The sequence below is a fragment of the Solanum stenotomum genome, chromosome 8 (genome assembly GCF_019186545.1).
Source record: "Solanum stenotomum isolate F172 chromosome 8, ASM1918654v1, whole genome shotgun sequence".
NCBI classification, from domain to species: domain Eukaryota; kingdom Viridiplantae; phylum Streptophyta; class Magnoliopsida; order Solanales; family Solanaceae; genus Solanum; species Solanum stenotomum.
The window spans coordinates 31682552-31707957 of record NC_064289.1 but is presented as its reverse complement, the minus strand read 5'-3'; the positions used below and the strand labels follow the sequence as shown (position 1 = coordinate 31707957).

At 35.5% G+C, this 25406-nt stretch overlaps 2 protein-coding genes across 3 annotated transcripts in view; one reads left to right on the top strand and one right to left on the bottom strand.

The window, feature by feature from the left end:
• Nucleotides 1–25406, bottom strand: part of LOC125872914 (actin-related protein 5) — a 1108764-nt gene that overhangs the window by 169977 nt on the left and 913381 nt on the right. The window lies entirely within an intron of this gene.
• On the top strand, nt 18389–19807 carry LOC125873706 (uncharacterized). The gene is made up of 2 exons (XM_049554577.1): nt 18389–18518; nt 19548–19807. Exons 1-2 carry the CDS (start codon nt 18389–18391, stop codon nt 19805–19807), a joined length of 390 nt encoding a protein of 129 aa, XP_049410534.1.

Here is a 25406-nt window from a genome sequence, read left to right as displayed (position 1 = left end):
GAGGGATGCGGAGCTGAAACTTGCATGTAGAAAATGAATTCCACTTAACAATGGAGTGCGCGTCAGGAGCGCGCCTCGAAGGAAATATTTTTGTGCACAAATTGAGGCGAGGGAACAGGTTCGCATCGCGGACCTGACACCAGAATTGAGTCACATGTTTTATTTCAGACTATAAATAGTCTAGTTGTGTTATTTTATCATTATCCAGTTTTTAAAAGATGGGAGAACATCGATTTGGGCAATTTTGCTAACACTTTCTAGGGCTTTTCTTCTACTCCTTCATTTTGGTAAACCCTTTTATGATCCATAAACATTATTTGATGATATTTTATTCTATGAGTAGCTAAATTCCCTTGTTCTAGGGTTGTAGCTACGATTAATGGTATAATAGTATTTGTGTCTAGTATGAGATGGGTTTTCTTGTGATTTATGCTTACATTCTTGTTTGACTATTTTAATGACTGATCAACATTAAAATAAACTCATTGTCAACTCTTGAATTCGGAAGATGAATAGAGGGATAGACAAAAAATTGTGAGAAGCATGTTCATTCTAGGGTAAAGTTTAGAGTGTTTCATATATAGGATAGTCTTATACCTATATATCGCATTTGATTAATATGCAAGGTGATAGCTTAATGCTCCGCCATTGGTTCATGTCTATCCCTGCTCAATGATATAGTTAGGCTGTCGATGGTGGTAGGTGATTAGAGGTCGGGAGGTCGTGATCGTAAAATGAACCTTGCAAATCCATAATGAGGTTAACCTGTCGCATGCTAGGATAAATTAACATTATGCCTGAAATTGGGTTACGCTACAACCCTAGAATACTTTCCCAAATTGTGAAACTCTCGTGTTTGAAACCGTTTGATTGTAGCAATTAATTTTTGGGATTGTTCAACTTAGTAGATATAAACAAATTTCTAAAATTGTCTGTCGCATAAGTAAATTTAATTTAGACATAATAAAGTTGTTATTTGTTGATTTAAAGTCCTTTGGGTTCAATAATCCGGCTCGAAAGAGTCATTGTACTACTTGAGTGACTACGTGCACTTGCGTGTGCTTTTGGACGCAACACATGCTCAGTACCTTTCAAGTACTGACACATACTCTATGCTACATCTTCTTGTGATGTAGGTTTAGATCCTCAGCATCCAGATCACGCTTAGATCGGTTCTCGATCTCTAGTTCAACAGTATCAGTGGTGAGTCCTCATTCTTCGAGGACAATAGTCATGTTATCTTTCAGTTTTCATTGTTTTAGTTTCAGTTTTGCTAGACTTAGATGGGGCATGTCCCAGCACTTCTAGTCCGTTAGAGGCTATTTTCAGACATAGTTAGATTCAACTTAGTATTTGAGTTTGATGTTTCTTTTGTATTAAAAATCTCATATTTGATATTCAGTTTTAGTATATGGGTATTCCCCATCATTTCAGATTTATTTATGATTAGCTTCTGCATAAGTTATTATTATTCTTAGTATGCTCATGTCATGCTAGCAGGGTTAGCTTGGGGTCACTTGTGATCCTAGGTCCCGTGTCCGCGTCTCGGGGGTAGCTCGGGGCGTGACAAGCTCTATAACTTTAATTCATCTTAGGTGAGAAAACCTTTCAACCTTGTAAATCCCTTTATGTGAGAAACCCTTTCACATTCATGTTTGAATAGTATGTCAGAAATCGTTTCACAACACAATGAGAAACCCTTTCACATTCATGTTTGAATAGTATGTCAGAAATCCTTTCACAACACAAAAACAACATTGATACTTCACTCTCATAGCATCCTTAAGACATTTACATCAATTTCATAAAGAAGATACATATCTTCATAAACTCATCTTTCATGATTCAAAAGCTTCATCATATGACCAATTCTAGAAAACATGGATTTCACATGGGTTTATGAAGATTAAACTTAGAAACATGAAATTACTTCAATTCATGCATAAAAATACATAAAGTAATCAATTTGATCAAAATTTCAAAAAACCAATGAGATTAAGTTAGAACCCTAACTTTATTGAAGATTCTATCTTACAAAAGTGGAGAATTTAGGAACCCTATGGAGGAAAGGACTCCATAGGTGAATACTAACATAATTTTTGCCAAAAGCTTGCAATAAGTGGTGAAATTGGAAACTTGACCTTCAAACACTAGCCTTCTTCTTCAAGATTTTAAAGAGTGAAATATTTGGGGGAAGAACTTTGATCAACTTTGAGAATTTAGAAGAATGAGTTCAATTGAGGAAATCTGGAGGAAAAACCATTTATATATGGTCTATAATAGAAGGTAAATTGACTTAGTATTGGATTTGAATAATTGGAAAAATACCCAAAAGCCCTTTTAAAATAATTGTCGACCCTCACCAACGACCTGACCTATGGTCTGTCACCACGGATCATCATGGTCGCCCATTGGTGGATTCAGAGACCACCATTTTGGACCTCATACGATGGGACCCATGTATGGTCCTTGGGTGCACCTACAGACCGTAAATTACAACCGTGGGTCGCAACTTTTGATCTTAAAATTTCTCTAAGTCTGGGACTCACCTACGAGACTTACCTACAACTCATGCATTGGATGACAGACTATCCTGGTAAGCCATGTAAAAGTACTGGACTAGAAATTTTAAGAGATTTTTAACTTGCGAACCACGACCCCACTACGGTCCGTGTACCAATGTAACATCTCGCAAATTGAAAGAACTAGAAAGAGATAGAATTAGAAAGAGTGATTTTCGGAAATAATAAAAAAATATGGAAAAAGTTAGTTAAGTTAAGTTTGAGTTATTGGTCAACTTCAAAGAACCATAACTCCTAGCTCAGGATGAGTTATGTGTGTTTCCAGATATCATAGGAAAGATCTTGGAATAATTTTTCCAACGCCACCGAACTTGCGCGATTCCGAGTTCGTATGAGTGAGTTATGCCCATTGGAAGTTGGGTTGTTCAAATAAGGAAAGTCCAATCCAAATTTTAGAAGCGCATTATGGTCTTTTCACCACCTAATTAAGTTAATTCATTTTTCGCAATTAAATTGGGGTCTAAACTGAATTGGTTCAGTTTAGACAATTGGAAATTTACGCTAGAGTTTTTTTGAGAAAGAACGCAAGAGGAGAAAAGAGGAGAAAGAGAAAAGTTTGTCGTTCTTGAAGGTTTAGCTCATGGATTTCGTCATGGGGTGATCCCTACGAGGTATGTGAGTCTTTCATAGCATTGGGTTCGTTCACCCACGCGTCAATCATGTTTATTTCAATGATGTTTGTTTTGGAAAGTTGAAAGTTGATGAATCTTGAATGGTATTCTTGAAATTGGCTTTCGTTCTTGAGTTAGGATGAGATTGAGGAGTTCCTTGAGGTTAAAATGTTGTTTCCTTGAGTTTTCTGAGTTAGATTCTTGTGTATACATGTTGGGTATCTGAATCTAAAGAAAAATTGAGAAGGATAGTCGAGTTTGGGTGAATTGGGACTGGAAAACGAAAGAAGGAAAAAGTCGGGCAAATCTGGTGCCCTAGGTCGTGTCGCAGACCTGCCCCTCAGTTTCAAAAAATTCATCCTCGCGTCATGGAGCGGTCACAGACCATTCTGCCTCAAAAAGTATTTTTGCGACCAAAATTTAAATACCTCTCCACGTCGCAAACCCATCCTCAGATAGTGATTTTTTTTAATCTTTTCTCATCTTTAGCTATCTAAAATCATTCATAAACATCATGAGATCTCTCCTATCACAAATCACAATCCTTGAATCCATAATTCAGTTCAAGGAAAGTTAAGAGGCAAGTCAAGAGAAGTCAAGAGTCAAGTTAAGAGAAGTTCATAAAGTTTTCCAAAAGTCTTTTACAAATGTTTTAATTTTTTTTTAAGACTTGAGTTTTGAATTGAGTAAAGAGTAAGGTTTGAAGTTCATTTCTTCAAAAGACTATATCGGGACTATGTATTCCCAAAGAGTAAATGTTTTCACATTTAAACAAGAAAGAAACTGAGATATCCCAAAAGATCCTTTGAGCTAGCTTTCAGTAAAGAGTAAGAGTAAATTTCATTTTTCAAAGATTATACGGGAACTAAGTATTTCCAAGAGTTAAAATATTTTCACATTTGAGCAAGAAAGGAAACTGAGATTTCCAAGAGAGCTTTTAAGCTAAGTTTTTGAGTAATTATCTCAAACCAAAGAAAGAGTTTTATTTTTACAAACATATGAGCTAAAGCATATTTTGGGAGTAGTATTGAGAACCGATATGGGGATGATCTTGAGTTCAGATAACTCACGTCTCCACAAACCATGTAGCCATCATGGGTAATAAAGGTTCATACTTTTTAGATAACTCTTTAAGATGCTTTTAGCATAGACTAGTGAATCCACTTAGTTAAGCGTTCTATATGATGACAAAGTATAGAACAATTTTGGCAGCGTGGGCAAGATGATGTATCACCACTTAGGCTCATAGTGGTGGTTGTCAGTTAGAAAAACTCCCACAGAAACTATATTAAGTTACTATATGAGTAAAGTTGAGTTTGTTATTGCATTTTTCTTTAATGAACTAAGTTGTTTTCTACTGTTTTAAAGGCCTTCTATATATTGCTTGTGTTTTATTGCTTTATATTGAGTTAAGTTATTCAGGAGTTGAGTAAATCCAAGGTAAGTGTTTCTTTCAGATTATTTTCAAGCTTAAGTTATGTTTAACATTCCAACTTGCATACTTGTACATTCAATATACTGATCCCAGTTGGCCTGCATCTTATTATGATGCAAACGCAGGTAATCAGGATCAGCATCCAACATCTCGTTGATTCAGTTGAGCACTCAGAGTCAGTTGGTGGGCCTCCTAGCTTTCTGGAGGATCCTTTTATTGCTTTCAGTATTTTTGTTCATTAGGATATTGTGGGTCTTGTCCTGACGTCCATCTCAATTGTTTAGCGGCTTCAGAGACAGAGTTAGTGATGTTAGTTCATGAGTCTTTACTTTTCCTTTTCAGTTTAGTTGAGCTTGAGTTTCCACTTTGGCAGTGAATGTTATTATAATGCATTCTAAGTTATATTTTGAGCAGTTCAATTTACTTGTTTTAAAAGTATTTATCTTGGGTAAAGTCTTCCGCTGAGTAAGTAAGCCAGGCCAAGGGTTCTCTTGGGGCCAACAATGGTTCTCGAGTGCCGGCCACATCCAGGGTGTAGGCTCGGGGCGTGACAAACTTGGCATCAGAGCACAGAGTTCAAGAGTTCTAGACAGTTTATGAAGCCGTGTGTGTAGAGTCCTAATTATCGGTGTGAAGTGCGCCATATCTATAATTAGGGTGTTGCAAAATTTTAGGAACTATCTCACTTTCTTCGTACCCATTTCGTGCGATAGAATTCATCTCTATACAATTTTTTTCTAACTCGTGCTTACGCATAATCGATTGTGAGCTAGGGCATTTATTTCCCCGTGAGCTATGAGATGGTTGCCGACATAAAGAGCAAGAGGAGTTTATTCGTTGTTAGGCTGACTCGTTTGTCATGTAAGAAAAGTTAAGCAGTCATAGTAATAGGTGACATGGGCATAGTGAGGCTGATGATCCATGTGCAACAAATTGAGGGATAAAGAAGAGCTTAACAATAAAGAGTTAAGACATCATGGAATGAATTCGGGCAGCAAAAGAGTAATGTGAACCGGTCTTCTTTCCAACATAAGCAGAAAGGACCTGCTCTATCATCTGCTAGTGCACCTGCACCAAGGAACAAATGTGAGTACAATAGTCAGAATTCTCAAACTTCAGAGCTAGACCTGCGCATTCGCAAGGTAGTAAGGCACAAGGGGGTACTAAGACTCCTGCACGTGCTAAGTGTGGTAGGAGCCACTCAGGGATGTGTCGTGATGACTTCACTAATTGCTTCAAGTGTGGCCAGAATGGTCATTTTTATGAGAGAGTGTCCTAAGAGCAGATAGAGTAATGGTAATGGGGAAATAAAGCCCATTCTTCTTTAGTTGCTCCACCAGATAGAGTTGCATCTAGATAAGCTACTTCAAGGACAGGCGGAGAAGGAAACCGTCTTTATGCTATCTCTAGTCGCCGAGATCAAGAGGATTCGCTAGATGTTGTCACTGGTATGATCCAAGTCTTCAATTTTGATGTTCTTCCTGAGCAACTTCTTGAACCTTTCAGTGTTTCTACATCTGATGGTGAGTCTATTCTAGCAGAAATAGTCTATCGTGATTGTTCCATTTCCGTAAATCAAAAGAGTACCATGGCTGATTTAGTTAAGTTAGACATGGTAGATTTTGATGTCATTCTAGGTATGGACTGACTTCATGCTTGTTATGCATCAATAGATTGTAGAACTCGAGTAGTAAAGTGCCAGTTTCGAGTGAACCAGTTATAGAGTTGAAGAGCAGTTCAGCAGTGCCTAAAGGTCATTTTATTTCATACCTTAAGGCGAGAAAGTTAGTTTCCAAGGGGTGTGTCTATTACTTAGTCCGAGTTAATGACTATAGTACCTCTTATTCAATCAATTTCAGTAGTAAGAGAGTTCCCATAAGTCTTTCCTGATGATCTTCCCAGAGTCCCTCCTGAGAGAGATTTAGAGTTCGGTATGGATACTATACCTGATACTCGTCCTATCTTTATTCCTCCATATATAATGGCACCAACAGAGCTGAAAGAGTCAAAAGAGTAGTTGAAAGGTCTTTTAGAGAAAGATTTTATTCGACCAAGAATCTCACCTTAGGGTGCTCCGGTCTTATTTGTGAGAAAGAAAGAGGGTTCCCTTAGGATGTGTATAGATTACCGACGGTTGAACAAGGTTACCATCAAGAACAAGTATCCTCTTCCGAGAATTGATGATCTTTCGGATCAACTTCAAGGTGCTTCTTGTGTTTCTAAGATAGACCTCAGATCTGGCTACCATCAGTTAAGAGTAAGGGAATGTGACATTCCAAAGACAGCCTTCAGGACCCGTTATGGTCACTATGAGTTTCTGGTCATGTCGTTTGGTTTAACCAATGCACCTGCAACATTCATGCACTTTATGAATAGAGTTTTCAAACCTTATTTCAATATGTTTGTTAGCGTCTTCATTGATGACATACTAATCTATTCAAGGAATGAGGAAGATCATGCTAGCCATCACAAAATAGTCCTCTAGACTTTGAAAGATAGAGAGTTGTATGCCAAGTTCTCTAAGTATGAGTTTTGGCTTGAGTCTGTGGCATTCTTGGGCCACATAGTTTCCTGTGATGGAATCAGAGTTGATACCCAAAAGATAGAGGCAGTGCAGAATTGTCCTAGACCCACATCTCCAACTGATATTAGGAGTTTCTTAGGTTTGGCTGGATATTATAGAAGGTTCGTAGAGGGGTTCTCGTCTATTTCGTCCCCTTTGACCAAGTTGACTCAGAAAACAGTGAAGTTTCAATGGTCTGAAGCTTGTGAGAAAAGATTTCAGGAATTGAAAAAGAGGTTGACTATTATCCCAGTGTTGACCTTACTAGAAGGTACACAAGGCTTTGTTGTATATTGTGATACATCTAGAGTTGGTTTGGGTTGTGTGTTAATGTAGAATGACAAAGCTATTGTTTATGCCTCCAGATAGTTGAAAGTTCATGAGAAGAATTACCCAACCCATGATCTAGAGTTGGCTGCCGTAGTATTTGCTTTGAAAATATGAAGCCATTATCTTTATGGTGTTCATGTGGATGTGTTCACCGATCACAAGAGTCTTCAGTATGTGTTTAGTCAAAAAAAGCTTAATCTCAGACAGATGAGGTGGTTAGAATTACTCAAAGATTATGACATGAGCATTCTTTATCACCCATGTAAGGCTAATGTTGTTGCTGATGCCTTGAGTAGATTATCTATGAGTAGTACCACCCATTTTGAGGAAGGTAAGAAAGAGTTAGCAAAAGAGGTGCATAGACTTGCACGGCTAGGAGTTCGACTAATGGATTCCACTGAAGGAGGAGTAGTGGTGATAAATGTGGCTGAATCATCATTAGTGTCAGAAGTAAAAGATAAGCAAGACCAAGATCCTTTATTACTTGAACTAAAGGCAAATGTTCATAAGCAAAAAGTGATGGCTTTTGAACAAGGGGGAGATAGTGTTTTGAGGTATCAAGGTGGATTGTGTGATTGATTTCAAGGGTAATTGGGATGATCACCTACCTCTCATTGAGTTGCTTACAACAATAGTTACCATTCTAGCATCCAGATGGCTCCTTACGAAGCTCTTTATGGGAGAAGATGCAGATCTCCTATTGGATGGTTTGAAGTTGGTGAAGCTGGGTTAATAGGACCAGACTTAGTTCGTCAAGCTATGGAGAAAGTGAAAGTTATTCAAGAGAGATTGAAAATAGCCCAGAGCCGTCAGAAATCCTACACTGATGTTAGGAAAATGGAGTTAGAGTTTGAGGTAGATAATTGGGTATATCTGATAGTTTCACCCATGAAGGGTGTTATGAGATTTGGTAAGAAGGGGAAACTTAGTCCCCGGTATATTGACCCTTATAGAATATCGAAAAGGGTTGGTAATATAGCTCACGAGTGGGAGCTACCACAAGAGTTAGTCGCAGTTCATTCGGTATTTCACATCTCCACGTTGAAGAAGTGCATGGGCGATCTTTCATTGATTATACCAACTAAATATATTGGGATCAAGGATAGCTTGTCATATGAGGAGATTCCTATTCAGACTCTAGATCGCCAAGTTCGCAAGTTCAGAACAAAAGAGGTAGCATCAGTCAAAGTTCTTTGGAGGAACCAGTTTGTTGAGGAAGCTACTTGGAAGCTGAGGAAGATATGAAGAAGAGATATCCACATCTCTTCGAATCCGGAGAAGTTCCAAATTAAGTTACTAATCCTTTTCTTGGCATGTTGTAATTGAATTGCTTGTTGGGTGTTTGAGCTGAATGTTAAATGTTACACCCTTAGCTTACTAAGAGTAATCTCATTCGAGGACGAATGTTCCCAAGGGGGAGATATTGTAACATCTCTCAAATTGAAAGAACTAGAAAGAGCTAGAATTAGAAAGAGTGATTTTTGGAAATAATAAAAAAATCTGGAAAAAATTGGTTAAGTTAAGTTTGAGTTTTTGGTCAACTTCAAACGACCATAACTCCAATCTCAGGATGAGTTAGGTGTTTTTCCAGATATCATAGGAAAGATCTTGGAATACTCCTTCCGAAGCCGTTGAGTTTGCGCAATTCTGAGTTCGTATGAGTGAGTTATGCCTATTGGAAGTTAGGTTGTTCAAATAAGGAAAGTCCAATCCAGTTTTAGAAGGGCATTATGCTCTTTTCACCACCCAATTAAGTTAATTCATTTTTAGCAATTAAATTGGGGTCTAAACTGAATTGGTTCAGTTTAGACAATTGGAAATTTACGCTAGGGTTTTTTCGAGAAAGAACGCAATAGGAGAAAAGTGGAGAAAGAGCAAAGTCCGTCGTTCTTGAAGGTTTAGCTCGTGGATTTTGTCAAGGGGTGATCCCTACGAGGTATGTGACTCTTTCATAGCGTTGGATTTGTTCACCCACGCGCCAATCATGTTTATTTCAGTGAAGTTTGTTCTAGAAAGTTGAAAATTGATGAATCTTGAATGGTGTTCTTGAAATTGGCCTTCGTTCTTGATTGAGGTTGAGATTGAGGAGTTCCTTGAGGCTAAAATGTTGTTTCCTTGAGTTGTTTGAGTTAGATTCTTGTGTATACATGCTAAGTATCTGAATCTAAAGAAGAATTGAGAAGAATAGTTGACTTTGGGTGAATTGGAACTAGAAAACGAAAGAAGGAAAAAGTCGGGAAAATTTTGTGCCCCAGGTCGCGTCGCGGACCTGCCCCTCAGCTACGAAAATTTAGTCCTCGTGTCGCGGAGCGGTCACGCACAGTTCTGCCTCAAAAAGTATTTTTCGCGACCAAAATTTAAATACCTCTCCGCGTCGCGGACCCATCCTCAGACAGTGAGTTTTTTTCATCTTTTCTCATGTTTAGCTATCTAAAATCGTTCCTAAACATCATGAGATCTTTCCTATCACAATCACAATCCTTGAATCCATAGTTCAGTTCAAGGAAAGTTAAGAGTCAACTTAAGAGAAGTTCATAAAGTTTTCCAAAAGTCTTTCACAAATGTTTTAACTTTGTTTTAAGACTTGAGTTTTGAGTTGAGTAAAGAGTAAGGTTTGAAGTTCATTTCTTCAAAAGAGTATATCGGGACTATGTATTCTCAAAGAGTAAATGTTTTCACATTTAAACAAGAAAGGAAACTGAGATATCCCAAAAGAGCCTTTGAGCTAGCTTTCAATAAAGAGTAAGAGTAAAGTTCATTCTTCAAAGATTATACGGGAACTAAGTATTCCCAAGAGTTAAATTTTTTTCACATTTGAACAAAAAAGGAAACTGAGATTTCTAAGAGATCTTTTAAGCTAAGTTTTTGAGTAATTATGTCAAACCAAAGAAAGAGTTTTGTTTTTACAAACATATGAGCTAAAATATATTTTGGGATTAGTATTGAACACCGATATGGGGATGAGCTTGAGTTCAGATAACTCACGTCTCCATAAACCATGTAGCCATCATGGGTAGTAAAGGATAATACTTTTTAGATGACTCTTTAAGATGCTTGTAGCATAGACTAGTGGATCCACTTAGTTAAGCGTTCTATAAGACGTCAAAGTGTAGGACAGTTTTGGCAGCGTGGGCAAGACGTTGTATCACCACTTAGACTCATAGTGGTGGTTATTGATTAGAGAAAGTCCCATAGAAACTATATTACGTTATTATATGAGTAAAGTTGAGTTTGTTATTGCATTTTTCTTTAACGAACTAAGTTGTTTTCTACTGTTTTAAAGGCCTTCTATATATTGCATTTGTTTTATTACTTTATATTGAGTTAAGTTATTCAGGAGTTGAGTAAAGCCAAGGTAAGTGTTTTTTTCAAATTCTTTTCAAGCTTAAGTTATGTTTAGCATTCCAACTTGCATACTCGTACATTCAATGTACTGATGTCAGTTGTCCTACATCTTATTATGATGCAGACGTAGGTAATCAGGATCAGCATCCAGCTCCTCGTTGATCCAGTTGAGCACTCAGAGTCAGTTGGTGAGCCTCCTAGATTTTCGGAGGATCCTTTTATTGCTTTCGGTATTTTTGTACATTAGGATGTTGTGGGTCTTGTCCCGACGTCCATCTCAGTTGTTTAGAGGCTTCATAGATGAAGTTAGTGATGTTAGTTCATGAGTTTTTACTTTCCCTTTTCAGTTAAATTGAGAATTGAGTTGCCACTTTGGCAGTGAATGTTATTATAATACATTCTAAGTTATATTTTGAGCAGTTCAGTTTACTTGTTTTAAAAGTATTTATCTTGGGTAAAGTCTTTCGCTGAGTAAGTAAGTCAGGGCAAGGGTTCGCTTGGAGTCAGCAATGGTTCTCGAGTGCCGGCCACATCCAGGGTGTAGGCTCAGGACGTGACAACCAGTCTACGGTCCGTCTGTGGTTCCATCGATACTAGAACTAGTTCCAAAATAGGCTGCAATTTTTCCGTCTTGTCAAATTTGAGGTTTAACATTATATCCCCCTTGGGAACATTCATCCCCGAATGAGATTCAAGATATCATACGGAGGGTAGGAACTTAAACCTATCAACCCAACATGAATGTTATCACATAAATGCACATATCCAAGGAGAAAATATCAACTCCAAGCTACAGCATGTTGGAAACATCATTTCATAAGGTCTATATGCAAATCATACTCAAATTCTGATAAACATGAAGAAATCAATCAAGTTAACTCATTTTCTCAAAAATTAAGCTTTCCATGAACATGCATAAATGAGCAAATCATGGGAATATCTAAGACACATGACACCAAAATAATAAACCATGAGGAATCGAATACCTCAACCTAGAGTAGGGACGGTGGGAAAGAGATGAGAATAACGGGACATTATATCGACCTCCCAAGTAGCACCCTCAACTAACTGATTCCTCTAAAGAACCTTCACGGAAGCAACTTCCTTGTTTCTCAACTCCTTAACTTGCCAGTCTAAACTCTCAATCGGAACTTCTTCATAAGAAATATTCTTTTTAACTCCAAACCTTTTAAGTGAAATATGGATGTTGGATATCCAAAACATTCCTTCAATAAAGATACATGGAAAACTGGATGCGTCGATGCCAAATCATTAGGCAAATCAAGTTCATAAGCAACTTTACCAATTCTCTTCAAAATCTTATATCGGCCCACATAGCGGGGACTAAGTTTCCCTTTCTTCCCAAACATAATCACACCCTTCTTGGGTAAGATTTTCAAGTAGACCCAATCATCTACATCAAACTCAAGGTCTCTCCTTCTAACATTGGCATTGGAATTTTGCCGACTTTGAGTCGTTTACAACCTTTCTCTAATAAGACAAACTTTACCCATAGCCTCATGCACCAACTCGAGACCTATCAAAGAGACTTCACCAACTTCAAACTAACCTATAGGATATCTACACCTCCTACCATATAGAGCCGCGAATAGAGCCATACCAATGCTAGAATGATAGCTTTTGTTGTATTCAAACTAAATCAAAGGCAAGTGATCATCCTAATTACCTTTGAATTTAATTACACATGCTCTCAACATATATTCCAAAGTTTAGATAGTACACTTTGGTTGACCATCGGTGTGTGGATGAAAGGTCGTACTAAGCTTAACACGAGTACCAAGGCCTTTTTGGAAAGATTTAAAAAACTAAGAAGTGAATTGGGTACCACGATCGAAGATAATGGATATGGTCACTCCATGCAACCTAACAATTTCCCTCAAATACAACTTGACATAGTATTCCCCCAAGTAAGAAACCATCACGTGAATGAAGTGAGTCGATTTATTTTCGATCCACAATAACCCAAATGGAATCATGTTGCCGCTGGGTGCGAGGTAAACCAACAATAAAGCCTATATTCAAATATTCCCACTTCCCAGTACAAATGCTTATATCTTGGGACAAATCTCCCGACTTTTGATGCTCAACTTTCACTTGTTGACAGTTAGGACACTTAGCCACAAATTTTGCAATATCCTTCTTCATTCCATTCCACCAATAGACCTCTCGAAAGTCACAGTACATCTTGGTGGCTCTCGGGCGAATGGAATATCAAGAACTATGGGCTTCTAATATGATTTTCTCTCTCAAAACATCTACATAGGGAACACATAAATGACCTTTATATCTAACCACTCCATCTCCCCCTTGGGAGAAAGCCTCAACTGGCTTCTTAATCACTGTTTTCTTCAATTCAATCAAGATCAGGTCAAGACCTTGCTTGGCTTTCACATCTGCCACAAAAGATGATTTTGAACCATTATGAACCATAACACCACCTTTGATAGAGTCAACCAATCGAACACCCAATCGTGCCAATATATGAACTTCTCGAACCAACTCTTTATTATTATCCTCAATATGAGCAACACTACCATCGATACTAAGAGCATCCGCCACCACATTTGCCTTACCGGGGTGATAGACAACACTAATGTCTTAATCCTTTAGTAACTCAAGCCACCTTCTTTGGCGAAAATTTTGATCCTTCTGTTTAAACACATATTGCAAACTTTTGTGGTCGGTAAAGACATCGACATATACACCATATAAGTAATGCCTTAAAATCATTAAAGCAAACACAACTGTCGCTAATTCTAAATCATGGGTAGGATAGTTCTTTTCATGATCCTTAAGGTGCCTTGAGGCATAGGCAATAACTTTCCCATTTTGCATAAGAACACATCCTAACCCAATTCCTGAAGCATCACAATAAACAACAAATCTGTCAGTTCCTTTTGGTAAAGTCAACACCGGAGCGAAAGTAAGTCTATCTTTCATTTCTTGGAAACTCTTCTCGCATGCTTCTGACCTTATGAACTTAACTTTCTTTTGGGTCAATGTTGTTAATGAAGAGGCGATGGAAGAAATCCCTTCCACAAACCTTCTATAATAACTAGCTAAACCAAGAAAATTCTACTATCCAAAGGGGATAGAGGTCTAGGAAAACTCTTAACCACATTCGTCTTCTTAGGATCTATGGGGAAATATGCATAAAATAGATATGGAAGCATTGATAGCTTAAACATGTAAGGTGTGACCAAAATTTAAACATTTGAAAGCTTAAAAAAACAACAACATGTGAATCATAAGATATGGTCAACGCATTTGAAGTAAGAGACATAAGAAAGCTTTGAGGAAACATAATCATTTTTGTGGGATATTAGCTTTAGCTGACAATAAGACCATGAGATCTATGTCATGGAATCTGGCATAGCCCACATACCCAAAAAAGGGATTCTACATGCCAATGTAGAACTTGTACACATCATTTTTTGTTAAAGTGGATCCATTAACTAGGTCATTTAAGACAAACCTGCGGAGGCATGTAGTTAGGGACTAGAGGTTGCTACTACAGACTAACCTATTTGAGCTTCAACTTCAAAGCCCTCCCAGTGCTAAGACTAAATCCCAACGAAATAGATAAAAGTCAAATATCATTATAACATAGGAAAAGAAATGACATATACCAATCCACATCTTAAAGATCAGAACATATAATAGCTTCTTAAATGATAATTCAACCATAGGTGAGAAAACCTTTCACCAATGTGAATCCATATGTGAGAAATATCTTTCACAATCATGATCATATTCGTATGTGAGAAAACATTTCACAACAATATTGATACTTTCATCTAAAAACACTTTATAATCATAAACATCATTTTCATAAGACATGCATAATCTTTTAAAACTTATAGTTCATAGGTTCATGGGTTTTTCATAAATTCTTAATTGAAAGTCATGGATCATGCTTGGGTTCATATAATTTCAATTAGATATCATGTAATTTACATTAAATCATGCAATATAAAATTAAAAAAATAATAAAAACATAATTGAATACTAAAAAGATCCCTAAATTGATCAATTGAAATTAAAAACCTTGGGGACCCCATGGAGGAATGGACTCCGTGGGTGAATACCCACATACCTTGATACTCAAAACCCAAGTTGAATGGTGAATTTATGACCTTGGAGTGAACCCTAGCTTCTTCTTCTTCCTTAGGTTGAGAGGAAATTTAGGAGAATGAATTTTGTTGAGTTTTGGGGAAATAGGAGAATGGGTTTAAAGTGAGTAGATTTAGGACTCAAAATCTCTATATCAGGCTTATGATAGATGACAAAATGGCATAGTATAGGCTTATAACATTTAGGAAAGACCTAAAAGCTCTTAAGAACTAACTATCCAAACTGTTCTACGGGTCCGACCAATGGACCATAGAACTTTTTACGGTCCCTACTGGTCAACTGTAGACCAATTACCGAGGGTTTAATCCCCCAATCTTTTACGGGACCCTTCTACGATTCATAGGATTTCCTAAAGTCTATAGAAATCTACCTTGAACCTTATAATTTGACTAAGCGTGGATCGCTTCTTCAAGATCACACGGCCCGTAGATCACTTGATAGACAATACGGGTCAACCATCGGAAGCGGTACTGGACTTGATTTTCAAAAATTATTTTCCTCCTTTCTACGAGACTGTTCTACAACTTGTAGAAAGTTTTACGAACTGCAGACTAATCTCGTAAGCCTAAACTAGTAGCCAAAATTCATGCATTCTTTTCCCTTTTCGAAATCCAACGTGTTACATTCTACTTTCAAACAGAAAAGTCTACCTAGCTCGTGGTCAAGGATAAATGTAAGGTATCTCATTTTCTTTCTTAAAAATAATATTTCCGCACTTTCTCATATACTAGTGAATCATGATATATTGAATGAGGATGAATGCATCACAACACATACAACACAAGACATAATATATTACTCAAGGATCTGAATAACATAAAATCTTTAAACTCAATAGGTCATGAACATGTCCTCATATGATAGGTTAGTAGAGAAACCATTTGAAAAAAAACATTTCTTTCATTTAAAAATGATCAAATATTGATTCAAGCCCCTATATCGAGCATCTCAATCCAAATATAAAAATAAGTCACACAACCCCTCACACGGGTAATTTCTCAAATAACATAGGTTTTCAACAATAATTAAGGTATCACATGAGGCCTCCATACAGGCTAAGCATCACAAAAATATCTCACACAACCTAAACAAGAAAGTCAATGCATATAACCTCTAAAATTTGTACTCCAACTCATGTTACAAATAACTTCTTAAGAAAGTTAACTACTCATCTCAGTTTAAAAGAGGAATAACCAAACCTACGTCGAAGGCTAAAACTTCACCCGAATAACTCTATCAGAGCACTCCCTCAACCAAATGATCACCAAAACGATCCCCAACAATCAAAAATTGAAAGAGTTCATCAGAAGGATCCCAACGATACTTGTATTGATAGGATTAGAATCTGGGGTAAAATAGTCCAAAAATTCCTTTGGAAACCAGAAGGCTAAAAATCTGATTTTTATTTGAAAAACACAATCTACAACCAAAAAAGAACTCATGGTTGAAAAACCTATTAAAATTGATCAAGAAACAAGCTCCAATTCATAGAAATACAAAAATTCTAATTTTGGGGGGAAATCCCAAAATCCACATTGAAATCATGATTTGAAGATGTTTTCAGACTATAAAATTACAAGGATTAAACAAAGAATTGTTAGGGAAAGCTTACCCACATGAGTTTTCACAAAAAATGCTCCAAAAATTGCTTCCCCAAAGGTCCAAAGGATTCAAAATGGTGGAAATGAGGAAAATGGAAAGATTTCCACAAATTAAGGTTTTGTTCATGTAAAAATTGGTCATCACGATTACGAGCCTCTAACTCTCGCGAATGTGAAGAACACATAGAATCACATCGCGATCGCGAAGGCAAAAGAATGGATTCATCATGAATGCAATCCTGAGGGCCACGATCGCGACGACACATCGCAATCGCGAGCTAATGAGCCACAATTGCAAAGGTCAAAGTGACATGCACTTGAAACCAGAAACCAGCAACTCAACTAAAGAAAAAGGTCCCCGAATAGACTCTCAGGAAGTCGTTTGGGGTCCGATAAAAAAATGGATATGCTTCCCCACTAAATTTGATATTTCAAACTCAATGGAATTATCGAATTTCTAGGAAAAGGTCAAATGACAGAAATACCCTCTAAGACCTCTCTTAAGGATTAAAACTTAACTTCCCGCCTAAACACCAAAAACTCAACCTAAGGCCTCGGAACCCTGACCAACCATCCTACTAGCTCAAAATTAGCGTTCCAAACGCGATAGAGCTGATAGAAATTCTATTTGACTCTCAAAACTCAAAATGTTGACCAAAGTCAACCATATCAATAACATTTAACTAAAAAGGTCAAAATCACCAAAATTACTCTGATTGCATTGGGGACCACACTAACCATTTTTAAAATACGGACTAAGCATGAAAACACTAAGGAAAAAGACAAAATGGTCCTTTTACAAATAAAAGTAATTTCACAAGAAATGGGACAATACATTTACATTTTTATGCATTTCCCATACTAAATACATTTATTATACCAATGCAAATTTGTGCCTATATTGTCTCATAATATAGAATTTGACGATCCTCCATCCAGACACACTTAGGTGGATTTCTCTACTGTTGACTAAATTGGATTGGTGAGTCCACACGATTCGAGGGCAAGGCCATGGACAATTTTAGTGCTTTGATGTTTTTTTAAGTTTTTAGATTATTTTGGTGGCCTAGGGATTAGTCCAAGTCACATCTATGATAGTAGAAGGCTTATGTCAGACTTAGTAGTATTCCTCATATTCTCTTATGTACTTTGTTGGTATTCTTTATGCCATCTTATGGGTTGAGACTCATATTGCTTATTTTCTTTTATCGTGTTTCTTTTACATCCTGCCTATGAGAAGTTGCTTTTTAGGGTCTCTCATGGTCATATTTGTCATGTAACATCTAGGGTATACTTTGAGCCGTGAAATAAGTTATCATAACGGTGAGACATGTCGTTATATTTTTTCAGTCCTGGTTTGCCAATTAACTATCCAGATAATAAATGATATTTTTACACTTCAATTTATTTTACTAACTGACAAATCAACAATCAATTTTATATTCCTCTTTAAAAGCTAATATGGCATTATCAGTTCACACCTTTTTCGTTTTTCCTGAAAATTCTACTCTGGTAATTACTGTGTGTCTTAATATATAATAATGACAAATTTTAGTCTACTTTGTAGTCTAACTTTTTTGTTCCCGAGAACCTTCGGATCACAATGATGTAAAACAATAATTAATTATACAGGTTTGTTTGTTACATATATAAATACATCCTTAAGTGTATCATCTTCAACATAGTTTATTTCTTTCATTTGTTCTAGCAAACAATTATCATCAAGTGTCTTTCTGCAGAAAACCATCTTAGTTAAAAGAAAAAAAATGGCGCCTTATACTAATGCAATTGCATGTCGAGTGTGTGACAAAATCTTTCCACATCCTTTGCCATTACTCTATCATTTTGATCAAGTTCATGGAAGAGAAGGCTATGGTCTAGCAATACAACGAAGTGGTAAGACCATACATGAATATATTAATTTAAATATTTTTATTATTTGGTGTAATAATTTGATGCTCATTGTTTATTTGTCTGACTAATTCTATTTGTGTCAAGTAGTTATTTTTTGTGTTACCTCTTTTGGGACCGAAGATGATTCATTCTGGTTTGATCATAAAACCATCTTGATAGGAGGAAGAGGAACTTTGAATTTTTAGTTTGTTTGAAAACTTCCTTACAAGGGAAATCACTCCTATCTAGGGTAATCCCCCCTTATATTGTTGGGTGAAAATTCATTCTAAACGGAGGCAAATCACCTTTTTAATGAGGAAGGTGAACTTTAAATTCTTAGTTTATGTGAAAAACTTCCTTACAAGGGAAGTGATTCTAACTAGTGTGTGTATTTCAACATTCCCTTTTAGGAACGTGATTCATTTGGTTCGATCGGTTAATCACATTTTTTATGAGAGAAAAAAATTATTTTGATTATAACTTTACTTGAAAACATTCTTTACAAGGAAAAACACTTTCAACAAGAATGTTTCTAATTTTTCTTTAAGGGATAATATTTATTCAAGTCTGTTCGATAATTCACCTTCTTTATAGGAGGAAGAGGATCTTTATATTCTTAGTTAATTTTAAAACTTCCTTATATGAATAAGTGATCCCGACCAAATTTTTTATAAATTTCGTTTTAAGGTGGGAATTGATTTTGGTTCGATTAGCAAATCACATTTCTTAAAATAATTTTGATCAAAGTGTTCCTCTTTTCTCGAGCTCAAATAAAAAAAATTATTAAAAATTTAGGGATTACATCCAATCAGGCCCCATCTGGTATATATGTATGATAATAAAAGCTTGATTAATTTAGATTTTTCTTATGTACATTCTACTGATGGGGGAGGACTCTTGATTAGAGATTGACTATGCATAAGAGTGGATGAGTCTAATTCATCTCAATGTTTGTTAGTGACATGTAAATTCTTCCTATAAATTTGTTTGATAATTTAATTCTACTTTAACATTATATTATTTAATTTGCAGGTTACCCTGTGTCAAGGACGACACATTTCAAGTTAAATTCTAAACAAGGTCACTCTCAATTTGCTTCAAGAGCAAATGGTCAAGCTATTTTCCGTTCAATGATTGAAGAATCACATTCAAGGGGTCAAGTGAACAAAAATAAGGAGTTGAACCTAGTTGGTTTCACAAAGCCTTTGATCAAGGATCTGGACAGGCCATTCATTTTTGAAAATATTGAAGCTGATGAAGATCAAAATGTGGACTTAGAATTGAAGCTCTAGAATGTAGTGAAATGATCAAGTGTGTGAAATAGATCCTAAAAGTGCTCCTCTAGTGGTGTTATCCCAAACTTAGGTTTTTAATAGTAGTTTTCTTTATTAGTATCTTAGTTGTCCTTCTTGTCATATCTACCTCTCCCCACCCCCACCTTTTTTTTAATTTTATTTTGAGTCGAGTCTCATAAATGTTGGTATAATAAAGTTTAAAACTTTTTGAAACAAAATTAATTTTCTTACTTTTCTTTTTATCAAATGTTCAAAGAGTAACTTCTAATAAGAGTGTTTCTCTACTCTCAAGGCACAAATAAAAGACCTCTAGTTTAGATCACATGGATTACATACATTCTACTAGGTCTTACTTTATATATATTTGGTATATTAGCATGATTAATTTAGATTTATTTTATCCCATAGAATCCATTGAATGGGGGAAGCTCCCTTGATCAAAGTGTTCTTCATTCTCAAAGATCGAATACAAAATATTTAATTAAGAACTAAGGGATCACGTTTTTCCTACCATATCCTTTGCTAGTATGTGAAAGGACATCTCTAAGATAATGTGACACCTCTCTATGGAATGCAATGGTATTTTTATTTTATTTTATTTTATTTTGCTTTTTCCTTTTTAATTTTTCTAAAAACTCAAATAAGTATGTATATATATATATATAGACACACACTCCCTCCATTTAAAAGAGACAAATCTCTTTCCTTTTTGACAACACTTTAATTTCAACTCTCCACATGACATATTTTTTTAAGGCCACAAGATTAAAGGGTATTTTAAATTTTCGTATATTTGACATAACTTTAATTTAGGACCACAAAATTGAAAAATCTTCTTTATTTTTTTAAACTGTATGTCAAGTCAAACTAGGTCACTTTTGTATATTAATTATATGTAATTTGTCAACATTTGAGGGATGTTTAAGGGTAAAGTAGTCATTCACTTTTTGTTCTTCCTAGTCACAACAGGAGAAACATACTCTTGATATCTTGACTACATAATTACCACGGGAACTGATATTCTTCAGAGATAATTGCCTATTTTCTAAGTACAAGTATTTTAAATATACTTAAAAATATCAACAATGATTCCTTTCGATGAGTTGCATACCATCCTTTCTTTTTTCTGCATATAAATAGTGGTTCGGTTTTTTGGAATTCATCAGTTATATAGAATTCAAGTTCTTTTTATATCTTCAAATGTTAAATCCAAAATTCTTCATGAAATGTTAGAAGAAGGTGTAAACAATATTTTACGTTTGAAAGAGTAGTGAATGGGCTGTCCTTGTGAAATTTTTTTAAAATAAAATTCGCTTATATGTAAATAATAATAAAAGATACATGTTTATTAGATAACAAAAATATTAATTGATTTCTGCAGTAATTAATTAGTTTGATCGATTTCTACAATAAGCAACCAATACTAACATAGGAAATGGAAACAACTGAAGTTTAGGAGCTCATCTAAAATCTATAACCAACACTATAGATTCATCATTCCCAATAGTGTAGTCATTCAAATTCAATCATTAGAAGTTCATCATAATTTTATGTAGGGTTATCAAATTTTAGATGTACTAAGTCGACAATATATAAATATATAGCAATCAGTCGACACAATATATAACAATCAGGATATGGTGTTGTGAATTATTATTTTTGAACAGTTAATTAAGAGAGATTAATAAATTTTCACAAGAATATGAAAGGCAACCACCAAAATTTAGTTTTTCACATAGTAAATCTCATTATTCACACAAGATCTCAGATCGTATACAAAAGAGAAACCATCAAAAATCATATTCAAGCAAGAGGTCATATCAAATACACGAAAAGAACTCCAAATCAAATTAAATTAAATTATAAAAAACAAAATGAGAGAAATAATCACTAGAGAGAACTTGAGGAATGTATATTCATATAGATAGATCGAATGATAAAGATAGAAAAAAAATAATGGTTGACCACAGGTGGGCGTTCAATTTTCGGATTTGGTAATTTGGTAATTGGTTGTTAAAAGTAGATATCAAATATCAAATTTTTAAATTTCGGTTCGGTAATTTGGTAAACGGTAAATTAAACTTTGATTTGGTACGGTATTCGATAATACCGTATTGAAGTTATAGCTGATTGCATTACAAAGTTAATTAATACTATTTCTCCAATCATTTTTATTTTTTATGTGGAGACACGATATAATAGAAGATGAACAAGTAAGAAGACATCAAGAAAAGAAAATTGATACAACTAAAAGACATTTGTAGTTGGATTGTTCATGCTTATTCTTTAATTTTATCTTTGGACTTGTAGTAATGAGTAATGAATATATTGTTATATGACCTTCAATAAGTAAATAATTTGGTATTCGGAAAATACCGAATACCAAATAGTACTAATGTCTCATATCAAACTCACACCCGAATACCATAATTCTTAAATTTTAATCTCAAATACCATACCAAATATCAAATTACCGAATACCAAATTACCAAAAATTTCGATTCGATTCGGTGTTTTATGTCCAGCCCTACTTTTAGACATTTTTATGTAGTAGTAAAGTAATATTAGTATTCCTTTACTAGTCTCGTTTATGAAAAATATTTTTTTATTTTAGTTACTCATTTTAGAAAATCAAAAATAGTTACTATTCTCTTTTAATATTATTTTTATCTAATGGTCAAATTAAGATTTTTTGAGATATATTTAATATAGATAATTTGGTAATGTGAACCTTTAATATATAATTTCTTAAGTAAACTATCAAATTGATAGAGCACAAGTAAAAAAAATATAATTAATAATAAATACGAAAAATTTTATAATGATAAAGGCACAACTAACAATAGTTGTTTGAGGCTCCATTGTTTATTTGACATTTGAATAATGGGTCCATTTTCATAACCATTTTACCATCCCTTTCCCACTCACCCCCCTTTTCTTTCATTTTCTTTTTTTTTCCTCCTAACAAATATTCAATTCTCAACTAAAAACATTTGATTAGAAAAATTTACAAAATAAATATATTTTTTGTTAAAATAACTGAAACATTTTAAGCTTATTGTTTGATATTTTTTATCAAAATAAAATAAACTCAAAACACAAACTAATTTACTTTAGCATATAAATTTGTAACACCCCGCTAAGTGAAAGAGCTAGAATTAGAAAGAGCCATTTTTGGAAAGAATGAAAAATCTAGAAATTTGTTTAAGTTATGTTAAGTTTGAGTTTTGGGTCAACTTCAAATGATCATAACTCCTAGCTCAGGATGATTTAGGTGTGCTACAAGATACCGTAGGAAATATCTTTGAATTGTCTTTCTAAAGCCACTGAGTTTGCTCAATTTCGAGTTCGTATGAAGGAGATATGCCCATTTGAAGTCGGGTCGTTTAGATAAGGAAAGTCTAAACCGGATTTTGGAAGGGTATTATGGTCTTTTCCTTACCCAATTAATTTATTTCGTTTTTAGTGAACTAATTAGGGTCAAAACTGAATTGGTTCAGTTTGCACAATTGAAAATTCACGTTAGGGCTTTAGAGAGAAGAACTCAAGAGAGAAGAGAAGATGAAAGTCAAGATTCGTCGTCTTCGTAAGGAATTGATTGCGGATTTCATTAAGGATTTGATCCTATGAGGTATGTAAGACTTTCATAACATTGGGTCCATTCACCCACGTGCAAAATATGTTTATTTCAGCGTAAATTCGTCCTAAAAAGATTGAAAGTTTGAATGTTCTTGAATTGCTTTCATTATAGAATTTGGGTTGAGTTTGAGGAGTTATTGAGAGTTTAATGTCGATTATTAGAGTTACTTTGAGTTAGATTCTTGTGTATATGTTTTGGGTACCTGAATCTAAAGAGATGTTGAGAAAAAGAATCAAAATTAATCGAATTAAGGTTAGAAAACGAGAGGAAAAGTTCGTCAGTTTTGCCTGGGGCAATGCTGGAGCGACTCCCCCCTCCCGTTGCGCCAGGAAGGGTGGGGCGACGCGCCTGCAGTACACCAGAAATGAGCCCCAGTAACTTAGGGGCTGGCGCGGCACACCAAGAACGTGCCCGGGTCGTCTACTCCACCCGTTTTTCATCATTTAGCCCGTTTAAGTCCTTCTAAAGTGTACTAACACTTCCTATTGATTCTAACTACTCTAAATGACTTCTAAACACCTAGAAATCATCCATAAATGTGAATCATAACCTTGAATCCATAAATTCAAATTCAAGGAACGTTAAGAGCTAAGTCTAGAAAGTTCATAGAGTCTTTTCAGGAAGTATTTTATAAATGTTTTAAACTTGTTATAAGACTTGAGTTTTGAGTTAAGTAAGAATAACAAATGAAGTTCATTTCTTCAAAAATAGTATATGGGAACTAAGTATTCCCAAAGAGTTAATGTTTTCACATTTAAACAAGAGAGGAAACACTGATTTCCACTAGAGCTTTTGAGCTAGTTTTTGAGTAATTATCTCAAACCACATAAAGAGTTTTTTGTTTTTAAAACATATGAGCTGAGTATTTTGGGAGTAGTATTGAGCACCGATGTGGGGACGAGTTCATAACAGCTCAATGTCTCCATAAACCATGTAGCCATCGTGGATAGAAAAGGTCATACTTTTTAGATGATTCCTTCGTGCTTTTTAGCATAGACTAGTGGATCTGCATAGTTGAGGCGTTCTATATCCCGGCAAGTTATAGGGAAGTTCTGGCAGCGTGGGCGAGACGTTGTATCATCACATAGCTTATAGTGATGGTTGTCGGTTAGAGAAACTCCCACAAAGTTATATTACTTTATTATATATGTATATTGAGTTGTTTCTTACTGTTTAAAAGGCTTTATATAAACTACATCTTTATTGTTGTTTATTTCTGCATTGAATTGAGTATCATTGAGTTGAGTAAAGCTGAGGTAAGTATTTCTTTCAGAATTTAGTTCAAGCTTATGTCATGTTTAGTTTTCCCCTCGCATGCTAGTACATTCAATGTATTGATGTCATTTGGCCCGTATCATTTTATGATGCAGATACAGGTAACCAGGATCAGCATCAAGCGCCTCGTTGATCCAGTTGAGCACTCAGAGTCAGTTGGTGAGCCTCCTTACTTTCGGAGGACCCTTTTTTACTGCTTTATAGTTAGTTCATTAGGAGGTCATGGGTCTTGTCCCGACGTCCATCTCAGTTGTTAGAGGCTTCATAGATAGTTAGTTAGTTCATTTGTCATTATCTTTTTAATGAGTTATGTTCATATTTGAGTTGCCACTTTGGTTAAGTGAAATGTTTATTTCTAAAACATTCTGAGTTTAGTTTGAGACGGTTGAGTTATCTTGCATTTGAGTTCTCCTCTTAATGCTTAAAGTCTTCCACTGAGAGTCTAGCCAGGCCAAGGGGGTTTGCTTGGGGCCAGCAATGGTTCTCGAGTGCTAGTCCCGGCCAGGCTGTAGGCTCGGGGTGTGACAAACTTGGTATCAGAGCACAAGGTTCAATAGTCCTAGGGAGTTTATGAAGTTGTGTCTGTAGAGTCCTAATTATCGGTGTGAAGTGTGCCACATCTATAATTAGGAGGCTACAACAATTAGGAACTATCTCATTCTTTCATATTCATGTTGTGCG